General features: G+C 40.5%; 1 protein-coding gene across 5 annotated transcripts in view; it reads left to right on the top strand.

The window, feature by feature from the left end:
• Positions 1–777: 777 nt before the first annotated feature.
• The window catches only part of SENP5 (SUMO specific peptidase 5), a 48214-nt gene continuing 29601 nt past the window's right edge, over positions 778–19390 (top strand). Inside the window, exon 1 of one of the 5 annotated variants that reach the window (XM_007090966.3) lies at positions 778–999. Coding sequence is in view for 4 of the 5 variants with exons in the window: in XM_015541470.2 (XP_015396956.2) it covers positions 13518–13543 (26 nt within the window). In the remaining variant the exon portion in view is untranslated. Of the gene's footprint in view, positions 1000–13382; positions 13544–19390 lie in introns of those variants that run through there. The other 4 variants (XM_015541470.2, XM_042957210.1, XM_042957208.1 and 1 more) reach the window with 4 other exon arrangements.

The raw sequence follows: 19390 nt of genomic DNA on the forward strand, positions 1-19390 counted from the left end.
ATTCTATTCCAAATCGAACGTCCAAAATTGAATTCACTTTCCGCTATACATCTGCTATATTTTCTGTCTAGACATTGTATTATCCATTTACGACTCCCCACAATTAGACTGAGGGCTTGCAAGATAAAGACGTTAAAAAAAAATGTTGAGTGACTAGTGCCTCAATATACCAGGCTGAAGCCACTTTTCTCTCTCATAAGAAATTAAGTAACAGTTTTACTGAACACCTACTAGGTAAGCACTTGTAGGTCAGACACTGTTCGGTGCTGGGGCTATAACGTTAATAAGACCCGGCTCTGCTCTCCAGGGGAAGTGTTCCCTCAGAGGCGGAGCACAGATGAAGAGGCACATTACTATACCAAGGGGTAAGATCACGGAAAAACCAGAAAAGCAAAGCTTGGGCCAAGCCTTAAAGTGCATCCAGAGCAGGAATGTGGTCTTTCGCTTTGGGCCAAAGGGAAAAAGGGATTAGCGGAGGGAGCGGCCATATAGTAGTTGTGGTCTGCCTTGGCCCTTTTGGGGTTATAAAGGTGAGAGGGGGCTGAACAGAAAAGTCTCGAAGCAGCCCTGCCGAGCCTCTACAATTTCCAGGTACTGTTTCTACCAAACCCCTCCCTTGCAGAGGCACGGGTAAGAGTCCCCGTGGCGCGACAGGACGCGTCAGCTGACGTCTCGGGGGGCGGGGAAACGCGCCGCCGGAAGCGGAGGGAAGGCGGAGCCACGCCCCCACCGCCAGCCTGCCACTCTCTCTTCCGCTGCCCGCACGGGGCACGGGCGGGGCTGAGGCGGAAGGGCACGGAAGGAGGTGACGATGTAAGTGAGCGCCGGCGTCGCGGCGGAGGCTGCAAAGGAAGCTCGGTGGCCGTGGCCGCTGTGAGCAGGCCGGACACCTCCTCACTGTCTGGGGTTCCCTAGAGCTGGCGAAGGCGGGGCCTTCAGTCTGAGCTGCGGCAGTATCTGAACCCGCGGTGGGGCAGGTGCCGGCAGCGAGCGACGTAGGTAAGTAAGTGCCCGGTGTCAAATCGGGATGACTTACGGACCGGGCTTGCTGGCCATTCCCGCGCCAGAGCGCGCCAGCTCAGCACCCCGGCCTGGAGGCCTCGAGCGCTGCCCTCCCCCACGCCCGAACCGGAGGCAGCAAATTTCTCCTTGGGCGCTGCTCTGCCTTTCTGGGGGCCGGAAGGGAGCTTGTCCCGAGGGACCTCTGTCCTCCCCTTTTTCTTTCCAGTTTGAACTGTACGACGTAGAAGCGGAGAAAGCTGGGGCCCCTCCGAGGCCGGGGAAAGGTTTGAGAGGAAGAGCTGCTGTTAGAGGTCCTCCCGCTACTGCCGTTTTTAAAGCCGAGAGTTTATGTTTGTTCGGACAGCTCTGCTTCCTTCCTGCCTTTGGTTCCTTCCCCCCGCACACTCTTAAGACCCTGTTGTAGCGAATGTGTGTGGCACAATTAAACATTAGGATGGGGGGAAGTCTGTTTTCTATGAGGCTTTCTGTTTTTGTCTATGCTGGGCAGTATCAACCCCCTTTCCACTGGGCCACTCTGTTGGGGGAGGAGAGACGCCGAGAGGATGTGGGAAATGAGGGTTTTGTATTTAAGTCGGAAGAGCGGAGTTAAAATCCTAGCCTGCCATTTGTTAGTGGTTTTAATCTCGTGTTAGACACTTAGACATTTTTAACCACATGTAAAGCGGAGCTTTCTTATACCTACATAAATACCTGGGAGAATGTAGAGAAGTGAAAAAAGCAGAACATCAGCCATTAAACATTTTGGATTTAAGAATATCCTGGACATTTAATGGTAGGTTCTTAATTACATCTTTTACTCAGAATAACTACACTTGCTATGGAGGAGGGGGCCAGAGGAGAAACTAGTATCTTATGTGGTTAGAACCTAACTGTGGGCTCTACTTTGGGTTGGGCAGCATTAGGACGAGGTCAGACTCTCCTAGCTAACTAGATGTCTCATGTTTAATGATAAGCATTATTGGTATATGAGGAATAACCTAAATCAGTTTTGCTCCTTACTCAAGATTGTTTTGTCCAGTGGGCCCTTTCTAGGATAAAAAGCTGGAGGGGCTTTATTTACACCTTGGCCTGCTTTAGAAGAAATTCTTTGCATATCTTTCTGAGGACCCCTCACTCTGCCTCTAAAACACTTCGTGTTAATTGAAAATGTGCAGAGAATAAAAACAAGAACTTGACCTTTGAGTGGCTGGACGTTACAGTCCTGAGTTAATCTGAGGAGCTGCCCTTTCTCTGTATTGGAGAGAGTAGAACATACCCCACTCTGAAGTTTAGTTTTTCTGTATGTTTTATTTATTTTTGAGAGAAAGTATGAGTCGGGGAGGGGCAGACAGAGAGGGAGACACAGAATCCAAAGCAAGCTCCAGGTTCTGAGCTGTCACCTCAGAGCCCGACGTGGGGCTCGAACCTAAGAACCGTGAGATCGTGACCTGAGCCGAAGTTGGAGGCTTAACTGACTGAACCACCCAGGTGCCCCTGAAGTTGAGTAGACCCTAAGTTAGAGAAGTGTTTGGGGAGGAGCGAGCGGATATGCAGCCAAGTGATTTGAGTAAGTTGCACCTGTTCTTACAGTTGCTTGCTCAGACAGATTAAGGATGCTTCCTTTTCCTTAATGGAACATGACAATGGCTGCCATGCAGTATGTAGCCAAGTGCAGTCTTCAGTTCCTTTGGCACAGAATTGTCAGTTGGGAATTTTAACTCATGGACACGAAAGGGACCTTGAGGGTTATCTAATCCAGTGGTTCCAAACCTGGCTGGGCATCGGCTGGGGTAATTAAAACAAAACCCCAGGTGCCTGGGTGGATCTGAAGTGGCACATGGGTATTTGTGGTCTTTAAATAGTTTCTCAGGTGATACTCAAGTTTTGAAAACCCAGATGTAGAGCAGGTTTCATATATTAGTTTATAAACAGGCTCAGAGATGAAATGTAATGTCCAACTAGTTTGTTGCCTTCCATACCTTTTTAATTTTTTTCTTTCCCTTCCTTTTCTTAACAGATCACTTTACTTGAATCAGTAGTACTCTTTTGTACCACCTTGAGCCCAGAAGATAAGTCCTTTAAGTCCGTGGCTCAGTATAATTCTGTTTTTGTAGTTTCTTATGCGTTAACACTCCTTAAAGCTCTTTGATGAAAGTATTAACTTTTACAATAAAGTTTCTTACCGAATGTTGCTTAGGTTTGTTTTTTGGCATAATTATATAAAGGTTATATCACTTTGTAAATCAGCTTTTTAGTAGGCTTTTATGCCAAGCTTTCACAAACCATGGAAAAATTCTATTTAAGAAAATTTTGCTGTTGTTCTCACTTATCATAAACCCAGTCAACTTTACACAGACTTTTTTTTTTTTTTTAAACCCCTTCCTCTATCCTCATATGTACTCCTATGTATGACCACTCTGTATCGCTGCTCAGCTTCCAGTGAAACACAGTTTGAGAACTGGGCTCTAAACATCTCTAATTGCCTTATAAACACCTAATTTAACTAGAGGCTCTTGGTATTTAAGCTTGTCCTTGAATTTTTAGTCCCTTTTCTTTTGGTTAAGTTGTAATGTGTCACTGGTTTAAAGAATTTGATGGGGTGCCCAGGTGGCTCAGTTGGTTGAGTGTCTGATTTCAGCTCAGATCATCCATGATCTTGTAGTTTGTGAGCTCGAGTTTGGCATCTGGCTCTCTGCTCTCAGCTTGGAGCCTGCTATGGATCCTCTGTCCCCCTCTCTCTCTGCCTCTCCCCAACACTCTCTCTCTCTCTCTCTCTCTCTCTCTCTCTCTCTCAAAAGTGAATAAATATTTAAAAAATTTTGATAGATGCCTGGAAAGGGTCAACTGATTAGGTGGTAACAGTATTTCATGTGTATTTTTCTTATAGTGAAAACCTCTTGACTATTTTTTGTAATATTTTCAGAATTGCTAAGGTAACGAGGCAGAGTTGAACATTCTCCTTTAGGGAGATATACTCATTCTCAAATTATTCTTCAGTAACCTCATTGCTTTAGTATCCCTCTTCTGTGTTAGTAGGAGAGCCACAAATAGACCCTACATCACAAGTCCATAGGATGCTGAATTATTTTCTAAAAGTGACCCTGTTTATTAGCATGTTAACTTCCTACAACCAGATGACAAAGGGCATTCTAAATTTGCTAATTAAAAAAAAACATGTTAACAGGGGTGCCTGCCTGGCTTAGTCAGTAGAGCATGCAACTCTTGATCTTGGGGTCATGAGTTCAAGCCCCACATTGGGTGCAGAGATTACAAAAATAAGTATTTTTTAAAACCCCCAGGTTAACAGATATGTAGTCTGTGAATTCAAGTCTAGAGAAACATGATATGTGTCTGAGATGAAAAGCCGTTACTGAGTCTCCAAATTTTTTTATTTTTGTGGCTGAAATACCTTAATTCTGAGGTTTTAAAAATTGTTGAGTTTCATATTTTGACAGCAAAATTTTCAAGTTAGAGGTACTTAAAAAGGATAAATCTGAACCCATGGTTCCAGTTTTAGTCTAAACTGATATTACAGGTTTAACATAGAAACCAAGGCGGGCTGAGGGTAATAACAACTTGAAGACCCAGTGAAAAGTGGAGTTTAATAGAAGTCATTTGCTGGTCTTTGAGGCAGTCTTCTATGTCTGTGAGGACTTAAGAGCATAATGGGATACCATTTGTTTTAATTAAAAAAAATTTTTTTTAATGTTTATTTTTGAGAGAGCAAGCAAGCAGGGGAGGGGCAGAGAGAGAGAGAGAGGGAGACACAGAATCTGAAACAGGCTCCAAGCTATGAAATGTCAGCACAGAGCCCAGTGTGGGTCTCGAACTCGTGGATGGCAAGATCATGACCTGAACTAAGTCATATGCTCAACTGACTGAGCCACCCAGGCACCCCTAATTAATTTTCTTTTATTTTGAGAGAGAGTGAGCAAGGGTGGGGGAGGGGCAGAGAGAGAAAATATCTCAAGCAGGCTCTGCACTTCTGCACTGTCAGAGAGGAGCCTGATGCAGGCTACAACCTACAAACTGTGAGATCATGACCCGAGCCAAAATCAAGAGTTGGACGCTCAATTGACTGAGCCACCCAGGCGCCCTGAGATTTGTCGATTTTAGAGCACACTGGATGGACTCTCATTAGAGAACCTTCAGTAGCAGTATCTTTGGCTTTCCTTTTGAGCAAGTTAGATTCCTCAAAAAAGAATCTTCAGGGGCACCTGGTTGGCTCAGTTGGGGTTGTAAGTTTGCAACTCTTGATCTTGGGGTGGTAAGTTTGAGCCCCACAGTGGGTACAAAGATTACTTAAAAATAAAACCTTAAAAAAAAAAATCTTCACATCTCCTGCTTGGAGCTTTTAAGCTGGCTGCCAGCAGTCTGGTAGCTAACCTGAGTGAAGGGATAGAGATTTTAGCCCTTAGTGTGTAAACTCTTTATGTTTGGTTAACTATTTTCAGTATGATACCCATATTCTTAACTGGGCCAGGAATCCATTGTTTTACCTTCTAGAGCTGCAGTGTCCAATATGGTAGCCAGTAGCTACATGTAGCCACTTAAATTTAGTGATTAAAATTAAAGAGTAAATACCTCATTTGAACCAGACACATCTCAAGTGGTCAGTAACCATATGTGTCCAAAGGCTACCATGTTGAATAAGGCAGATATAAAATATTTCTGTCATTGCAGAAGTTTCATTGGACAGCACTGTTCTCGTATAGAAAATAATTCTCCAGGGGCGCCTGGGTGGCTCAGTCCGTTAAGCATCTGACTTCGGCTCAGGTCATGATTTCGCAGTCCGTGGGTTCGAGCTCCGTGTCGGGCTCTGTGCTGACAGCTCAGAGCCTGGAGCCTGTTTCAGATTCTGTGTCTCCCTCTCTCTGACCCTCCCCCGTTCATGTTCTGTCTCTCTCTGTCTCAAAAATAAATAAACGTTAAAAAAAAATTAAAAAAAATAATTCTCCATACTTGTATAAAGGTGAGATAGGGGTAGTTGGCTGGTTTTGTGGAGAGTAGGAGGTTATCTAAATGATTTGGTCTAATTTTTAGCACCATGTTTACACCTCTCTCATAAAACCTGATGCTGCCAATTCCTGATCTGTTTTGAGGCACTGTTGCATAAACTGGATTGCTTCCCCTTTGCGAACTTGAGATTAACTTTTTTCAGTCTTTAAGTCAATCTGCGTTCCAAGTTCCAAAAGGTTTTGTTGTCCCCTCTTCCATTTTGTGTATATATGCTTTAAAAAAACCCAAAACCTTTTTATCTATACATTTCATTGTATATAATTCATATTTTAAAAAATAAAGTTAAAATAATGTTTTATTTTCATTTTAATGGGATTGTGGAGGGAGTAAGAGTAAAATGTGTTCAGTCTGCCATCTTTTTCCATAAGTATAGTATGGAGCATTCATATATGAACAACTGTCTCCGTTAAAAACAAAACAAAACAAAACAAAAACCCCTACCCTGTCTATCTCGTATTTACTTGGGCTTCTTGGGCAGTTTTATATATTGTCTTCTTCAATCTATCTTGGTTTTTGTTCTCTCCACATTCTATGAAAATTTGACTTACAAATGTCATGAGAATCAAATGGAGACTTTTTAATCCTTATCTTGCCTTTTTTGTTTTGTTTTGTTTTGTTTTTTGTTTTCTAAGTAATCTCCACACCTAATATGGGGCTCAAGCTCACAACCAAGATCAAGAGTTTCATGCTGTACTGACTGAGCCAGTCAGGTACCCCAGTCCTTATTTTGCTGGAGCTCTCAACAGCCTTTGACCATTTCTCTTCTTCTAGAAACTTTCTCTAGCTTTCCTGATACCACATTAACCTGATTTTCTACCTATTTCTCTGATCATTCCTTGTCATTTTCCTTTGCTAAGTAGTCTTCCTTTATCTCACTCTTACATCCCAGAGTTCCTCTGAATACTGCCCTACGGTGCATTTGCTTCTACCTTTTACAGAGTCTCCCTAGGTGAGTTTATCAGTTTCTGTAGCTTTAGTTATTATAAGCTGATGGCTTAAACTATAATTCCTATGGTATCCTTTTTTTAGACTTCCTGACCTGTATATCCAGCAGTATACATCCAGATGAATTTCCTACAGTCACCTCAAGTCTACCATGTCTAAAACTAAAGACTATAGCCAGTATAACCTTCCTCCAGTCTTTCTCCATTTGTTCCATGTAAATTATACAGCCATCTACCCAGTAGCTCATACCAAAACTCTTACTCCTCTCCCTCCACACAGTCTTCTAAAAAGTCTCAAGATTGATTCACTTTGCTGTTTCTCTCCATTGTCTCTTAATCTGAGTGACTTTGCACCTTGCCTATATTTACCTGCAACAGCCTCCTAACAGGTTTCCTTTGCTATGGCCTTCTCCCAGCCATTCTGTACACAGCAGGTAGAATGATCTTTGTAAGTATACAGATCAGGTCTTGTACCCCTCTTTATCTTTTAGTGGCTTGACACTACCTTTATGTTAAGTAGCAGCACCATTAGTTTACATTTTCTATTCTCCGGGTCCTCCTCCAAGTGATCCTGAAGTTTCTTTCATTTCCTTTGAATACTGCATTCACTGTCCTGGGCTTTTGTTGATCTGTTCCCTTTGCCTAGTAACTATTTATCATCCTTTGTCTCAGCTTAAAAATAATTTCTTCAGAGAGGTCTTTCCTCCTGACCCTTTGCCAGAATAATACTCTGTTGTTGTTTTTAACATCTAGTGCAAGTGGGGTGAAGGGGAGAGAGGGAGAGAGAATCCCAAGTAGGTTCCATGTTGTCAGTGTGGAGCCCGATGTGGGGCTTGATCTCAGGAACTGTGAGATCATGACCTGAGCCAAAATCAAGAGTTGGATGTTTAACTGACTGAGACACCCAGGTGCCCCTTCCCATAATACTCTCAATTTGATCTTCTATTCATTACATTTGTGAATACCTGTTCAAATGACTCTCACATTAGACTATAATAATTTTTTGAACACTCATATGTCATCATATTTGTAAAAACTCATTTATTGAATTGAAATTTGAAAGATGTTTGTATATCTTTATAACTTCAGCATTATTGGTGATATAACCACCACCAAGAAATATGTTAGATTAACTTTTTAAGGTACAGTTCAGATAGTTTCTCTAATTTGGGCAGGACTTTTAAGATTTTAATTATACATTTTTTTACCCCCTTCTTCAGCCTAGATTTGTTATGGGCTCATAATTATGTAGCTCTGTGTGTGTTTTTAGAATAAAAAACATAGGGGTGCCTGGGTGGCTTACTCGGTTAAGCATCTGACTGTTGATTTTGGCTCAGGTCACAATCTCCCGGTTTGTGAGTTTGAGCCCTGCATCAGGCTCTGTGCTGACAGTGGAGAGCCACCTTGGGATTCTCTCTCCCTCTCTTTCTCTCTCTGTCCCTCCCCTGCTTGTGTTCGTTTTCTCTCTCTCTAAATAAATAAATAAACAGACAAACATCTTATTAAGATTTCCCAGTGATTATTACATTTAAGTATTAGGAAGAATAAATTCCAGATCTCCTTTTATGTTGGTAGTGCACAATGAGAATGTATTTGGATTTCATATTAAGTTTATTTTAATTTCTTTTTCCATTGATAAAGGGGCACCTGGGTTGCTCATTTGGTTTAGTGTCCGACTTTGGATCAGGTCATGATCTCATGGTTTGTGAGTTTGAGCCCTGCATGGGGTTTGGTGCTATCAGCACAGAGCCTGCTTCAGATCCTCGCTCTCCTTCTCTCTCTGACCTGCCCCACCACCCAAAAAGAAATAAAACCTAAAACAACAACAACAACAACAACAAAAACCTTAAAAAAAAAAAAAAAAAAAGGTAAAATATAATACCCTAAACCAGAGGTTCCCAAACTTTCTTTGTGTACTGCCCCCCTTAGTGTCTTTTTCATAGTATCCTTAGGCCTAATAATTAAATAACTAGTAATTTATTAAGTAATTAGATCTAAACAACTTAAGTACGTATAGTCTAGCAACCCAATAGTTGTTTAAAAAATACACATCAGGAGCTGGGTGGCTCAATCGGTTAAGTGTATGACTTCATCTCAGGTCATGATCTCGGCAGTTTGTGGGTTTGAGCCTCACGTCGGGCTCTCTGCTATCAGCATGGAGCCTGCTTTGGATCCTCTGTCCCCACCCTGTACTCCTCCCCCACTGATTCTCTCTTCCTCTTTTTCAAAATAAATAAACTTAAAAAATTTTTTTTTTAAATACACATCAGTTGAAAGACAATATAGTATTTTTATTTCATTCTTAAATAATCAATTACCCAATGTACTGGTTGGGCACTAGAGAACTTCTCAAACCTTGGAATCATTAGACACTGCTACCCACATTTCCTATTTCAAATAGATTTTTGCAAATTTTTTTTTTTTTAATCATCACAGTAACCAACAAAAACCCAACTTTGCAAAGATAGGATGTCATTAGAAAGAATATACCATGATCTAATTTGAAACTGAATTGTATTAAACTGGTAGTTTGTCACGTGTTTGATAGGTATGACAGATAAAGAATATTGTTTTTTCCCCTCTGATTTAGAATGCTTTGTGATATCCCTCTGAATTTACTGCAGAACCCTTGGGTTCCTTGGCATATAGTTTAGGAACTGTGGGCCTAAACTCTTAGTAGTTTGGTGTAAATTCTGATAGACATGTTTTCCCCTATAAATATTCAAAATACACGGCTTTTTCCACTTAGCAAAAAATGGGCTCGTACATTTTGTTTAGCAATTTTTTTTTTTTTTAATTCAGCAGTGTGTTATGGTAAGGAAATTGGATTGAATGTACACATTTAATTCCACAGCAGCCTGAAAACTCCATTAAAACTGTAGAGAAGTGAGGAGTGCCTGGCTGGCTCAGTCAGAGCATGCAACTCTTGATTTTGGGGTGGTGAGTTCAAGCCCCACATTCTGGAAGCTGGAAAGCAGAAAAGACTAGTGGTAACTGATTAACAGACTTGAGAAAGCTGAATCCTAAACCAACGAGTAGAGAAAGCCGACAAGTAGTCATGTTTGTGTTTCAGAACCTTTTAAAAGTTTCAGGGTTAGTGAGTAGTGTCATGGACTGTGGACATGTAGGTGAAGGTGAGACTAAAATATATATACATAAGTGATTGAAAGTCTGTTTAAGAAAAATCCTCCCAGACCTGACATTTTCTTCTCCCTATACATAAAAACAGGATAACTAAAGATTTAGTATGTGGTGTGGGGAGGGTAAAACAGTCTCTGGTCTGAGGGAACCTTGCCTATTTGAGGATGGGATGTAGGTGCTTTATAAAGGGACTAAGTAGAGGGGCACCTGGGTGGCTCAGTCGGTTGGGCATCCGACTTTGACTCGGGTCGTGGTCTCCCAGTTCATGGGTTTGAGCCCTGTGTTGGGCTCTGTGCTGACAGCTCAGAGCCTGGAGCCTGCTTTGGATTCTGTGTCTCCCTCTCTCTCTGTCCCTCCCCTACTTGCACTCTGTCTCTATCTCTCAAAAATAAATAAATGTTAAAAAAAATAAAAGGGACTACGTAGAGAAATGTATACTGAAGGAGAAACCTCTAGCCCTCTTTCCTGACTTAGTTCCCAGAATCTTGCTCCTTTCTGCCATTTCCTGTTTCCCAGCAACAGCCACTTTCAAGTCTTTGAGCTGTTCTTTTGGTATCAACAGCGTGTCCCTAAATTAGCTTTTTTTTTTTTAATGTTACTTTTGATTTCCTAGTGTTAAGCTTTATCTGTAGACTATGGAAGATAAAGATTTACTTCTCTTTAACATGTGCTCTTCACTTTTACATACATGTACACGTCTGCTGTCCCATTTATCCTCACTGTGTAGTGATTCTGTAATTTTGGCTAGAAGCAGTTTTTCTCAATAGGGGCAGTATTGTCATTTTGGATGAGACGGTTCTTCATTATCCTGTCCATTACATGATATTTAGCATTACACCAGGCACCAAATATCAATACCAACCTAAATTCATTGTAACAACCAAAAATTTCCCACACAGTTCTAAATACTGGACTGAGAGGTATGATAAGGAGTGTCTGGTTGAGAACCATTTGATTAGAGCAGTGTTTGCCTTTTTATGATTATGTAAATGGTAGTCACAGCTAAGTTATGTATTACTCTATGATTTATAGTGACTGTTTTTCCTTTCTTGTGCAACTTTTTCTTGTCCCTAAAGTGAGTAGTCTTTTTAGTAAACTAAATATATTTTCAAGCTCTCTTCCAGTTGTATCTCATCTGTCTTTGCATTCAGACATTTTAGAAATTCTATCAATTTCACATTTTTGGAGACATCTTTCCCAAATCCTTTTGACCTCTTTCTTCTGGATTGGTGGCTCTCTAGGCTTGAGGCATAGTTGTCACTCTGATCTTTCTTTACCATTTTCTTTAGGATTTCTCTTGCTTGTGTGTTGTTTTGGATCTTTCCTGGGTCTCAGGTCTTTCTTCATTTACTCCCTCATTTTGTCAGAGTGTGACAAAATGTGGCTCCCTGAGAAAAAGATGCATGGTAGTTCTGTATTTTAATAACTTACATCTCTGAAAACCTTTTTTCTATGCTCAGTTTTGATTGATGAATTGGCTGAGTTTCAAGTTCTGTGTTGAAAATAATTTTTTTCCCTCAGACCTTGATCTTCTGGTTTATAATCTTTTTCTTTCTTTCTTTCTTTCTTTATTTCTTTCTTTCTTTCTTTCTTTCTTTTTCTTTCTTTCTTTCTTTCTTTCTTTTTCTTTCTTTCTTTCTTTCTTTCTTTCTTTCCTTTTGCCACTTTTTTCTTTTTTTAATTTAATTTTTAATTTTTTAATTTTTTTTATGTTTACTTTTTTATTTTTGAGAGAGAGCATGGGTGAGGGAGGGGCAGAGAGAGGAGACTCAGAAACTGAAGCAGGTTCCAGGCTCAGCTGTCAGCACAAAGCCCAATGCAGGGCTCAAACTCATGAACTGCAGGATCATGACCTGAGCCGAAGTCAGACACTTAACCAATGGAGCCAACCAGGCACCCCTGTTTTTCTTTTTTAAAAATATTTTTTTAATGTAATCTCTACTGCTTAATGTGGGACTCAAACTCATGACCCCAAGATCAAGAGTCATATGCTCTACCAACTGAGCTAGCCAGGTGCCCCTCATTGGTCTTTTCTATTTTTAAAACTTTATTTATTATTATTTTTTAAGTAGGCTTCAAACCCAGCCTGGAACTCAGTGGGGGCTTGAACTCACGACGGAGATCGTGACCTGAGCTGAGATCAAGAGTTGGATGCTTAACCGACTGGGCTACCCCGCTGCCCCTCTATTGGTTTTTTAGTCTCTATTTTATTTATTTCTGTTCTTTATTATTTCCTTTCTTCTACTCGTATTGGGTTTTATTCTTCTTTTTCTAGTTCTTTTAGGTGTAAGTTTAGATTACTCATTTGAGATATTTTTTTTTAAGTTTATATATTTACTTAGCATGGGGAGGTCGAGAGAGAGGGAGAGGGAGAGAGAGAGGGGAGACAGAGGACAGAGAGGAGAGAAAGAGAATATATGAATGAGAGAATATGAATGAGAATCCTGAGCAGGCTTCACACTGCCAGCAGGGCTTGAACCCACAAACCACGAGACTGTGACCTGAGCCAAAATCCAGAGTTGGACACTTTTAACCGACTGAGCCACCCGGGTGGCACCCCAAGAGATTTTTTTTTTCTCTTGAGGTAGGCCTCTATCACTACACATCTCCTGCTCAGAACTGCTTTTGCCATGTCTCAAAGATTTTGGACTGCTGTGTTTTCATTTTCATTTGTTTCCGTGTATTTTTTGGTGTCTTTGATTTCTTTGTTCACCCATTGGGTGAACATGTGGTTCAGCCTCCATGTGTTTGTGGTTTTTAATTCTTTTTTTTTCTTGTCATTGATTTTTAGTTTCATACCATTCTGGTTGGAAAAGACACATAATAGAATTTCAGTTTTAAATTTATTGAGACTTGTTTTATGGCCTAACATGTGATCTTTTTCTGGACCAGGACCCCATCCAGGATTACATGTTGCCTTAGTTATCCTGTCTTCTTAGGCTTAGTCCTTTAATCTGGGACAGGTCCTCAATCTTTTTGTCTTTCATGACCTTGACTGACACATTTTTTTAAATGTTCGTTAATTTTTGAGAGAGTGTGTGCACTGCGGGGAGGGGCAGAGGGACAGAGGATCTGAAGTGGGCTCTGTGCTGACAACAGAGAGCCCGGTGTAGGGCTCAGACTTAAGAACTGTGAGATCTTGATGTAAGCTGAAGTCAAACGCTTAACCGATTGAGCCACCCAGGCACTCCTGCTTGACACATTTGAAGAGTATTGGCCAGTTATCCTATAGAGTATCCGTCCCTCAGTGTGGCCTTATCTGTTTTTACTTATGATTAAATTCAGGTTATACATTTATAACATCACAGAGGTGGTACATCATACAAGTGACATTGTGCTACATCAGGAGGCATATGAACATCATATCTTACTACTACTGGTGATGATAGCCCTGATCACCTGACTAAGGTGATGTTTGTCAGGTTTTCTGTTGAAAGGTACAACTTTTCCCTTTGTGATTTTAAGTATCTTGTGGAGATACTTTGAGACGGTATATATCTTGTTTCTCACTGTATTTTTTCATCTAATTTTCTTTCCTGAGTCTGTTGTTTATGAGTTGCAAATTATAACTTTTCTATTTCCATTATTCCTTCTGTATTTATTAATTTGAAATTCTGTGTAAGGAGAGCTGTCCCTTCTCCCCATTTATTTAGTCATATATTGTTGCAGACTAGGGCATTTGTTTTGCTCTTATAATCCATTTCTGTCATTATATATTTAGTTGCTCAGAGTCTTTGACCATGGCAAGTCTCTTTAGGTTGGTTCCTGTGTTCTTTTGACATGTCATAATTTCTTGAGCACTTTTTTTTTTTTTTTTGCTTTCTGGCATTATAATGATATTCCAGGCTCATCTATTTGTTCTGTCCTGCTCTGGCATCAGTCATTTTTTAAAATGGGAACCAAGATCTGGGTGCTAGGGGTGTTCATTGCTACTGGGATGTTACTGCTTCTACACTAAGTAGACAGAGCTAGGAAATACACATGTGTGCACATTTCTAGATGTATATCTGTGTATATGTATATATAAAATCATGAACTCATGGATACTTCTGATTTCATTCTGTCATTATAGATTCAAACCTGTCTCAGTCTGTTCACTATCTGCTACTCCTTTCATCAATGGTGAAAAACCTAGCTCTATTTATCTACAACTTATTTTCCTATGTACTCAGTTTTAGAGTATTTACAAAGTTGCGGCATCTGGATGGTTCAGTTGATAAAGCATATAACCCTTGCCCCATGTTGGGCGTGGAGCCTACTTAACTAAAAAAATTAGAATATTTACAAAGTAGTTTCAAAATTAACTCATTCATCTGTGAAGACTAATTTGCTAACTAAAGTACAGTATTTGTATACAGTCCTTTTGTTTCTAGTCCTGTACAGTCCAAATGTTTTTGAAAATTACTTTGGCTAATTTTTTCGTACTTTTTCAGTATAGTTATTTATTTGTCATTCATTTGCTATTTGTATTTCATTTTGGAGTCCTCCTGCATTCTGGTTGATTTTAATTGTGTGTGTGTGTGTGTGTGTGTATATGTATGTATTTTTTAAGTTATTTATTTTTGAGACAGCGTGAGCAGGGAAGTGGGGGACAAAGATTCTGAGGCAGGCTCCACACTGACAGCAGAGAGCTGGATGCGAGGCTTGAACTCATGAACCATGAGATCATGACCTGAGCTGAAGTCAGACACTTAACTTACTGAGCCACCCAGGCACCCCTATTTGTATATATTTTTTAGTATATGAAGCATTAACATGGTTTTAAAAGTCAGAACTTTATAAAAAGGCAAGCTTAGAGAAGTACCACTCTCATCCCTGTGCCATTTTCCTTCTCATTCTTTCATCCTATACATATCTATAATTTCCTGTATGTTATTGTTCTCATTAGTTTCTGGTTTATCCTCCCATGTTTGTATTTTTATTTTATTTTGTCTTGGGGGACGAAAGGGCAGATATGTGTATATTTTTGTAATTTTTCTTTCATGAGAAGCAGCTACATGGTAAAGAATTTAACCTTGCCCCAAAAGCAAGCCTTTATCCTTGGCTTCTGGGAGGTAATCTCTAAGCCCTTGGAATGTCATGCCTTGTTGGAATGTCTGTATTTGCCTGGGAGCTTTGGATCACCAACAGTCTAACAGCATGAATTAGGATGGGGATTGGCCATGCCAGAAGGACCGACAGTGTAGTTTAGGGTAATGACTTTGGTATCAGTGGATCTCCAGAGGGGCTGAAAGACTGAGCTCAGTCTTGTGGGCAAACAGTTATGCCTAAAAACGCAATAAAAGCTCTGGATATCAAGGCTCAGGTAAGCTTTCCTGGATGGCAATATTGTCATGCACTGATGTCAGGACAGTAAAGTTCTCCTGTGTTCATGGTGCTAGAACACCTTATGTGCTTCTCCACTTGGCTGATTTAATCCATATTCTTCAGCTTTAATAGACCATAACTATGAATATAATAGTTTTCAGTAAGCTCTGTGAGTCCTTTTGGCAAATTGCCAAACCTGAGGCTGGTTTTGGGAACTCCCCAAACTTGCAGTTGTGGTGTCTATGTGCCACAGTCATGTCTTGGTGGCATAGTATTAATACTCATTTGAACTTGGCTTTTTTCACTTACCCTGGAAATCATTCCATGTTAGCTCATGGAGTTCATTTTTATTCTTCTATAGCTTCACTCAGTGTGTGAAAGAACCATACTTTATTCAACTACCTTCCTGTTAGGTCTCCAGTATTTTGCAATTACAATGTTGTAATGACTAACCTTGATTTTGTATTTTCATTATTATTGGAGGTGTATCTTAAGGACAAATTCCTAAAAGTGGGGCTGCTAGATTAAAAGGTAAATACCAGGGTTTGTTAGATATTATCAAATTCTCCTCCAAAAGGATTTTATCGGTCTGTATTCCTATTAGCAAAGTATGAAAGTTTCTTTTCTCCCACCAACAGAATGTGTTGTCACAGTTTTTGCCCGTGTTTTTATTGAGGTATAATTAACATATAGCATTATATCATTTTTAGTTCTACATCATGATTTGCTATTTGTATACATTGCAAAATGATGACTATAGTAAGTCCAGTTAACATCTACTACTATACTTAGTAACAAAGTTTTTTTTCCTGTGATGAGGACTTTTAAGATTTACTCTCTTAGCAACTTTCAAATACACAGTACAGCATTATTAACTATAATCACCATGCTATACATTACATCTCCATAACTTACTTTATAACTGGAAGTTTTTGGAAAGGAGTTTTGACTCCTTTCACTCATTTTGCACAACTCCCCAACCCTCTTTGCCCATTTTTTTTTTAAGTTGAACATCTTTTCTTATGTTTAAGAGCTATTTAAAAATATTTGTGAAATGTCTCCTTATGTCTTTTTCCCATATTTCCATCAGGCTTTTTTTTTTTCTTTATCCCTCAATTTAAGAAAGTTCTTTATATTAGGGATATTAGCCCTTTACTTTTTACTGAGTTTTTCAATTCTTTTAAATTTCCAAGGTCCCTTTATTATTTTTGATTGTTCCTTTAGAAAAAAAAAAAACAAAACAGCACCTGCGTGGTTCAGTTCATTGAGCATCTGACTCTTGATTTCAGCTCCGGTCATGATCTCATGGTTGTGGGATCGGGTCCCAAGTTGGGCTCTGCATGGAGTGTGGAGCCTCCTTGGGATTCTCTCTCTTCCGTTCTCTGTCCGTCCTCTGGCTCATGCTTGTTTTTTCTCTTTCTCTCAAAAATAAACAAACTTAAAAAAAACAACATAAAACATGCTATTATATTCCCCCCAGTGGATATAACTTTTTTTTTTTTTTTACTTTGAAGATACTGTTAGATTTTTTTCCCTTCCCTCTTGTTTTTTAGTGTGGTAAATATACATAGCATAATTTTTACCATTTTATTTCATTTTATTAAAAAAATATTTTTTAATGTTTATTTTTGTGTGTGTGTGAGAGAGAGGGAGAGAGAGCGAGCGAGCATGTGTGCAAGGTGGGCAGGGGCAGAGAGAGAGGGAGACAGAGTCTGAAGCAGACTCTAGGCCCTGAGCTGTCAGCACAGAGCCCAGCGTGGGGTTCGAACCCGTGGACCACGAGATCATGACCTGAGCTGAAGTCAGACACTTAGCCCACTGAGCCACTCAGGTGCCCCAGCTTTTACCGTTTTAAACATTTTTAGGTGTACAGTTCAGTGGCATTAAACACATTTACACTGCTGTGCAACCATGGCCACAATCCATCTTCAGAACCTTTTTCATCTTCTTAAATGGAAACGTGTACCCATTAAACAAGCACTCCTCTTTCCTCCTCCTCTTAGTTTTTTATTTTTATTTTATTTTTAATTTTTTTAATGTTTTATTTATTTTTGAGAGAGCGCAAGTGGGGGAGGGGCAGAGAGAGGGAGCCGAGGATCTGAAGTGGGCTCTGCACTGAGAGCAGCAAGCCCGATATGGGGCTCGAACTCACGAACTGTGAGATCATGATCTGAGCCAAAGTTGGACGCTCGACTGACTAAGCCATCCAGGTGCCCCCTCCTTTAGTTTTTTGAAGTGGACTTCTCTATGTAAGTTTTTGCTTTTTTAAATGTTTACTTTGGTCCACTTGTCAACCCTAGAAATCTGGTGAATCTTGGATTTTCCTGTCATTTTAAAGAATAACCACTAAGAGGTTGCTTGGTAATTTAGAACATGCGGTGAGACTTGGCAACTTTGAGATGTACTGTGGGCCATCCTGGGCCATTTTGGAGGGATATCTGTATGTATTTTCTTGTGGACTAATTAGATTCCCCAGAGAAGAATCTTCTAATTTCCTACTTGGATGGTAAAGCAAACTGCCAAGGTTCTGGGAAATGAGTGGGAAAGTGTTGGGATGCATATATTTAGTGTATAAATCCATCTTCATATTGTGTCTGGGATCACCCTGGCTGCAGAGCTTCATTCACTTTTACCCTTTCTGGAGAATAAACTTCCAAAGTTGGGTAGTGGAGGGGCAGTTACCTCCTGGGTGGAGTTGGGGAGGGATTTGGGGTCTCACTGCTTAAACTTTGGGGTATAGTGTAGAGTAATTGTTCGGGCCTGTTTAGTTGAGGCATCCCCAAAAATCAGTATCTGCTCCCAGGGCTGATCTCTTCCTTAAGCTATAAATCTTTTTCTGGGATCTAAATGGGGAAACGGGTTGGGGAGGGAATTCACTGTGTAAAATCCTAGATCCTGTTGAACCCCTGCCTTCAGTTGTGCATGATGTGCCTGACTAGCCTGGTTCGTCCTCCCCAGAAAGTAAAACTTTGGTTATCTGCCAGGGTAGGAGAATGCGCATCTTGGGGGTCTAACTGCTTCTTATTCAGACTTTAAATGGGTCCCTCCTTTTTGAGCTCCCTTCTTTGTTTTACAAAAATTTTTATTATTTTTTTAAAAATTTTAATATTTATTTGAGAGAGGGAGAGAGAGAGAGACACCCCATGAGTGTGGGAGGGGCACAGAGGGAGGGAGACACAGAATCCGAAGCAGGCTCCAGGCTCTGAGCTGTCAGTACAGAGCCCCATATGGGGCTTGAACTCAGAAATAGTGAGATCGTGAGTGAGCCGAAGTCGGATGCTTAACTGACTGAGCCACCCAGTGCCCCTTAAAGATTTTATTTTTAAGTAATCTGTACACCAAACATGAGCTTGAACTCAACCCTGAGATCAAGAGTTGCAGGCTCTACCAGCTGAGCTAGCCAGGTACCCCTTGAACTCCCTTCTCTTGACCTTCATAGGTATTGTTGCTTCTATTCCTGAGCCTTTCTGAGGTCCTGTAACTTGCTTCTGGTCTTCACCTGCTGCTGGCTTAGATTTTCATTCTTTTGGCCTGCTCATCACTCAGTTATGTGCTTTCTTCTTTCAAAATTGTATTGTTCTTGTCTGCTTTTTTAAAAAAAATTTTTTTAAGTTTTTTTTAACGTTTATTCATTTTTGAGAGACTGAGAGAGACAGAGCATGAGTGGGGAAGGGGCAGAGAGAGAGGGAGACACAGAATCTGAAACAGGCTCCAGGCTCTGAGCTGTCAGCACAGAGCCCGACGCGGGGCTTGAACTCATGAACCGTGAGATCATGACCTGAGCCAAAGCTGGACACTCAACCGACTGAGCCACCCAGGCACCCTTTCTTGTCTGCTTTTTAATTTTCTTTGTCCGTGAGAGTTTTTCCCTTCTTAAAACCCATTTCTGTCATCTTAATGGGATTTGGAGAGGGAACTGAGGTAAACATGTGCTCAGTCCTTTTTTTTTCTTTTCCCAGAGAAAACTGATGCACAAA

This window comes from Panthera tigris, chromosome C2 (genome assembly GCF_018350195.1).
Source record: "Panthera tigris isolate Pti1 chromosome C2, P.tigris_Pti1_mat1.1, whole genome shotgun sequence".
Taxonomy (NCBI): Eukaryota; Metazoa; Chordata; class Mammalia; order Carnivora; family Felidae; genus Panthera; species Panthera tigris.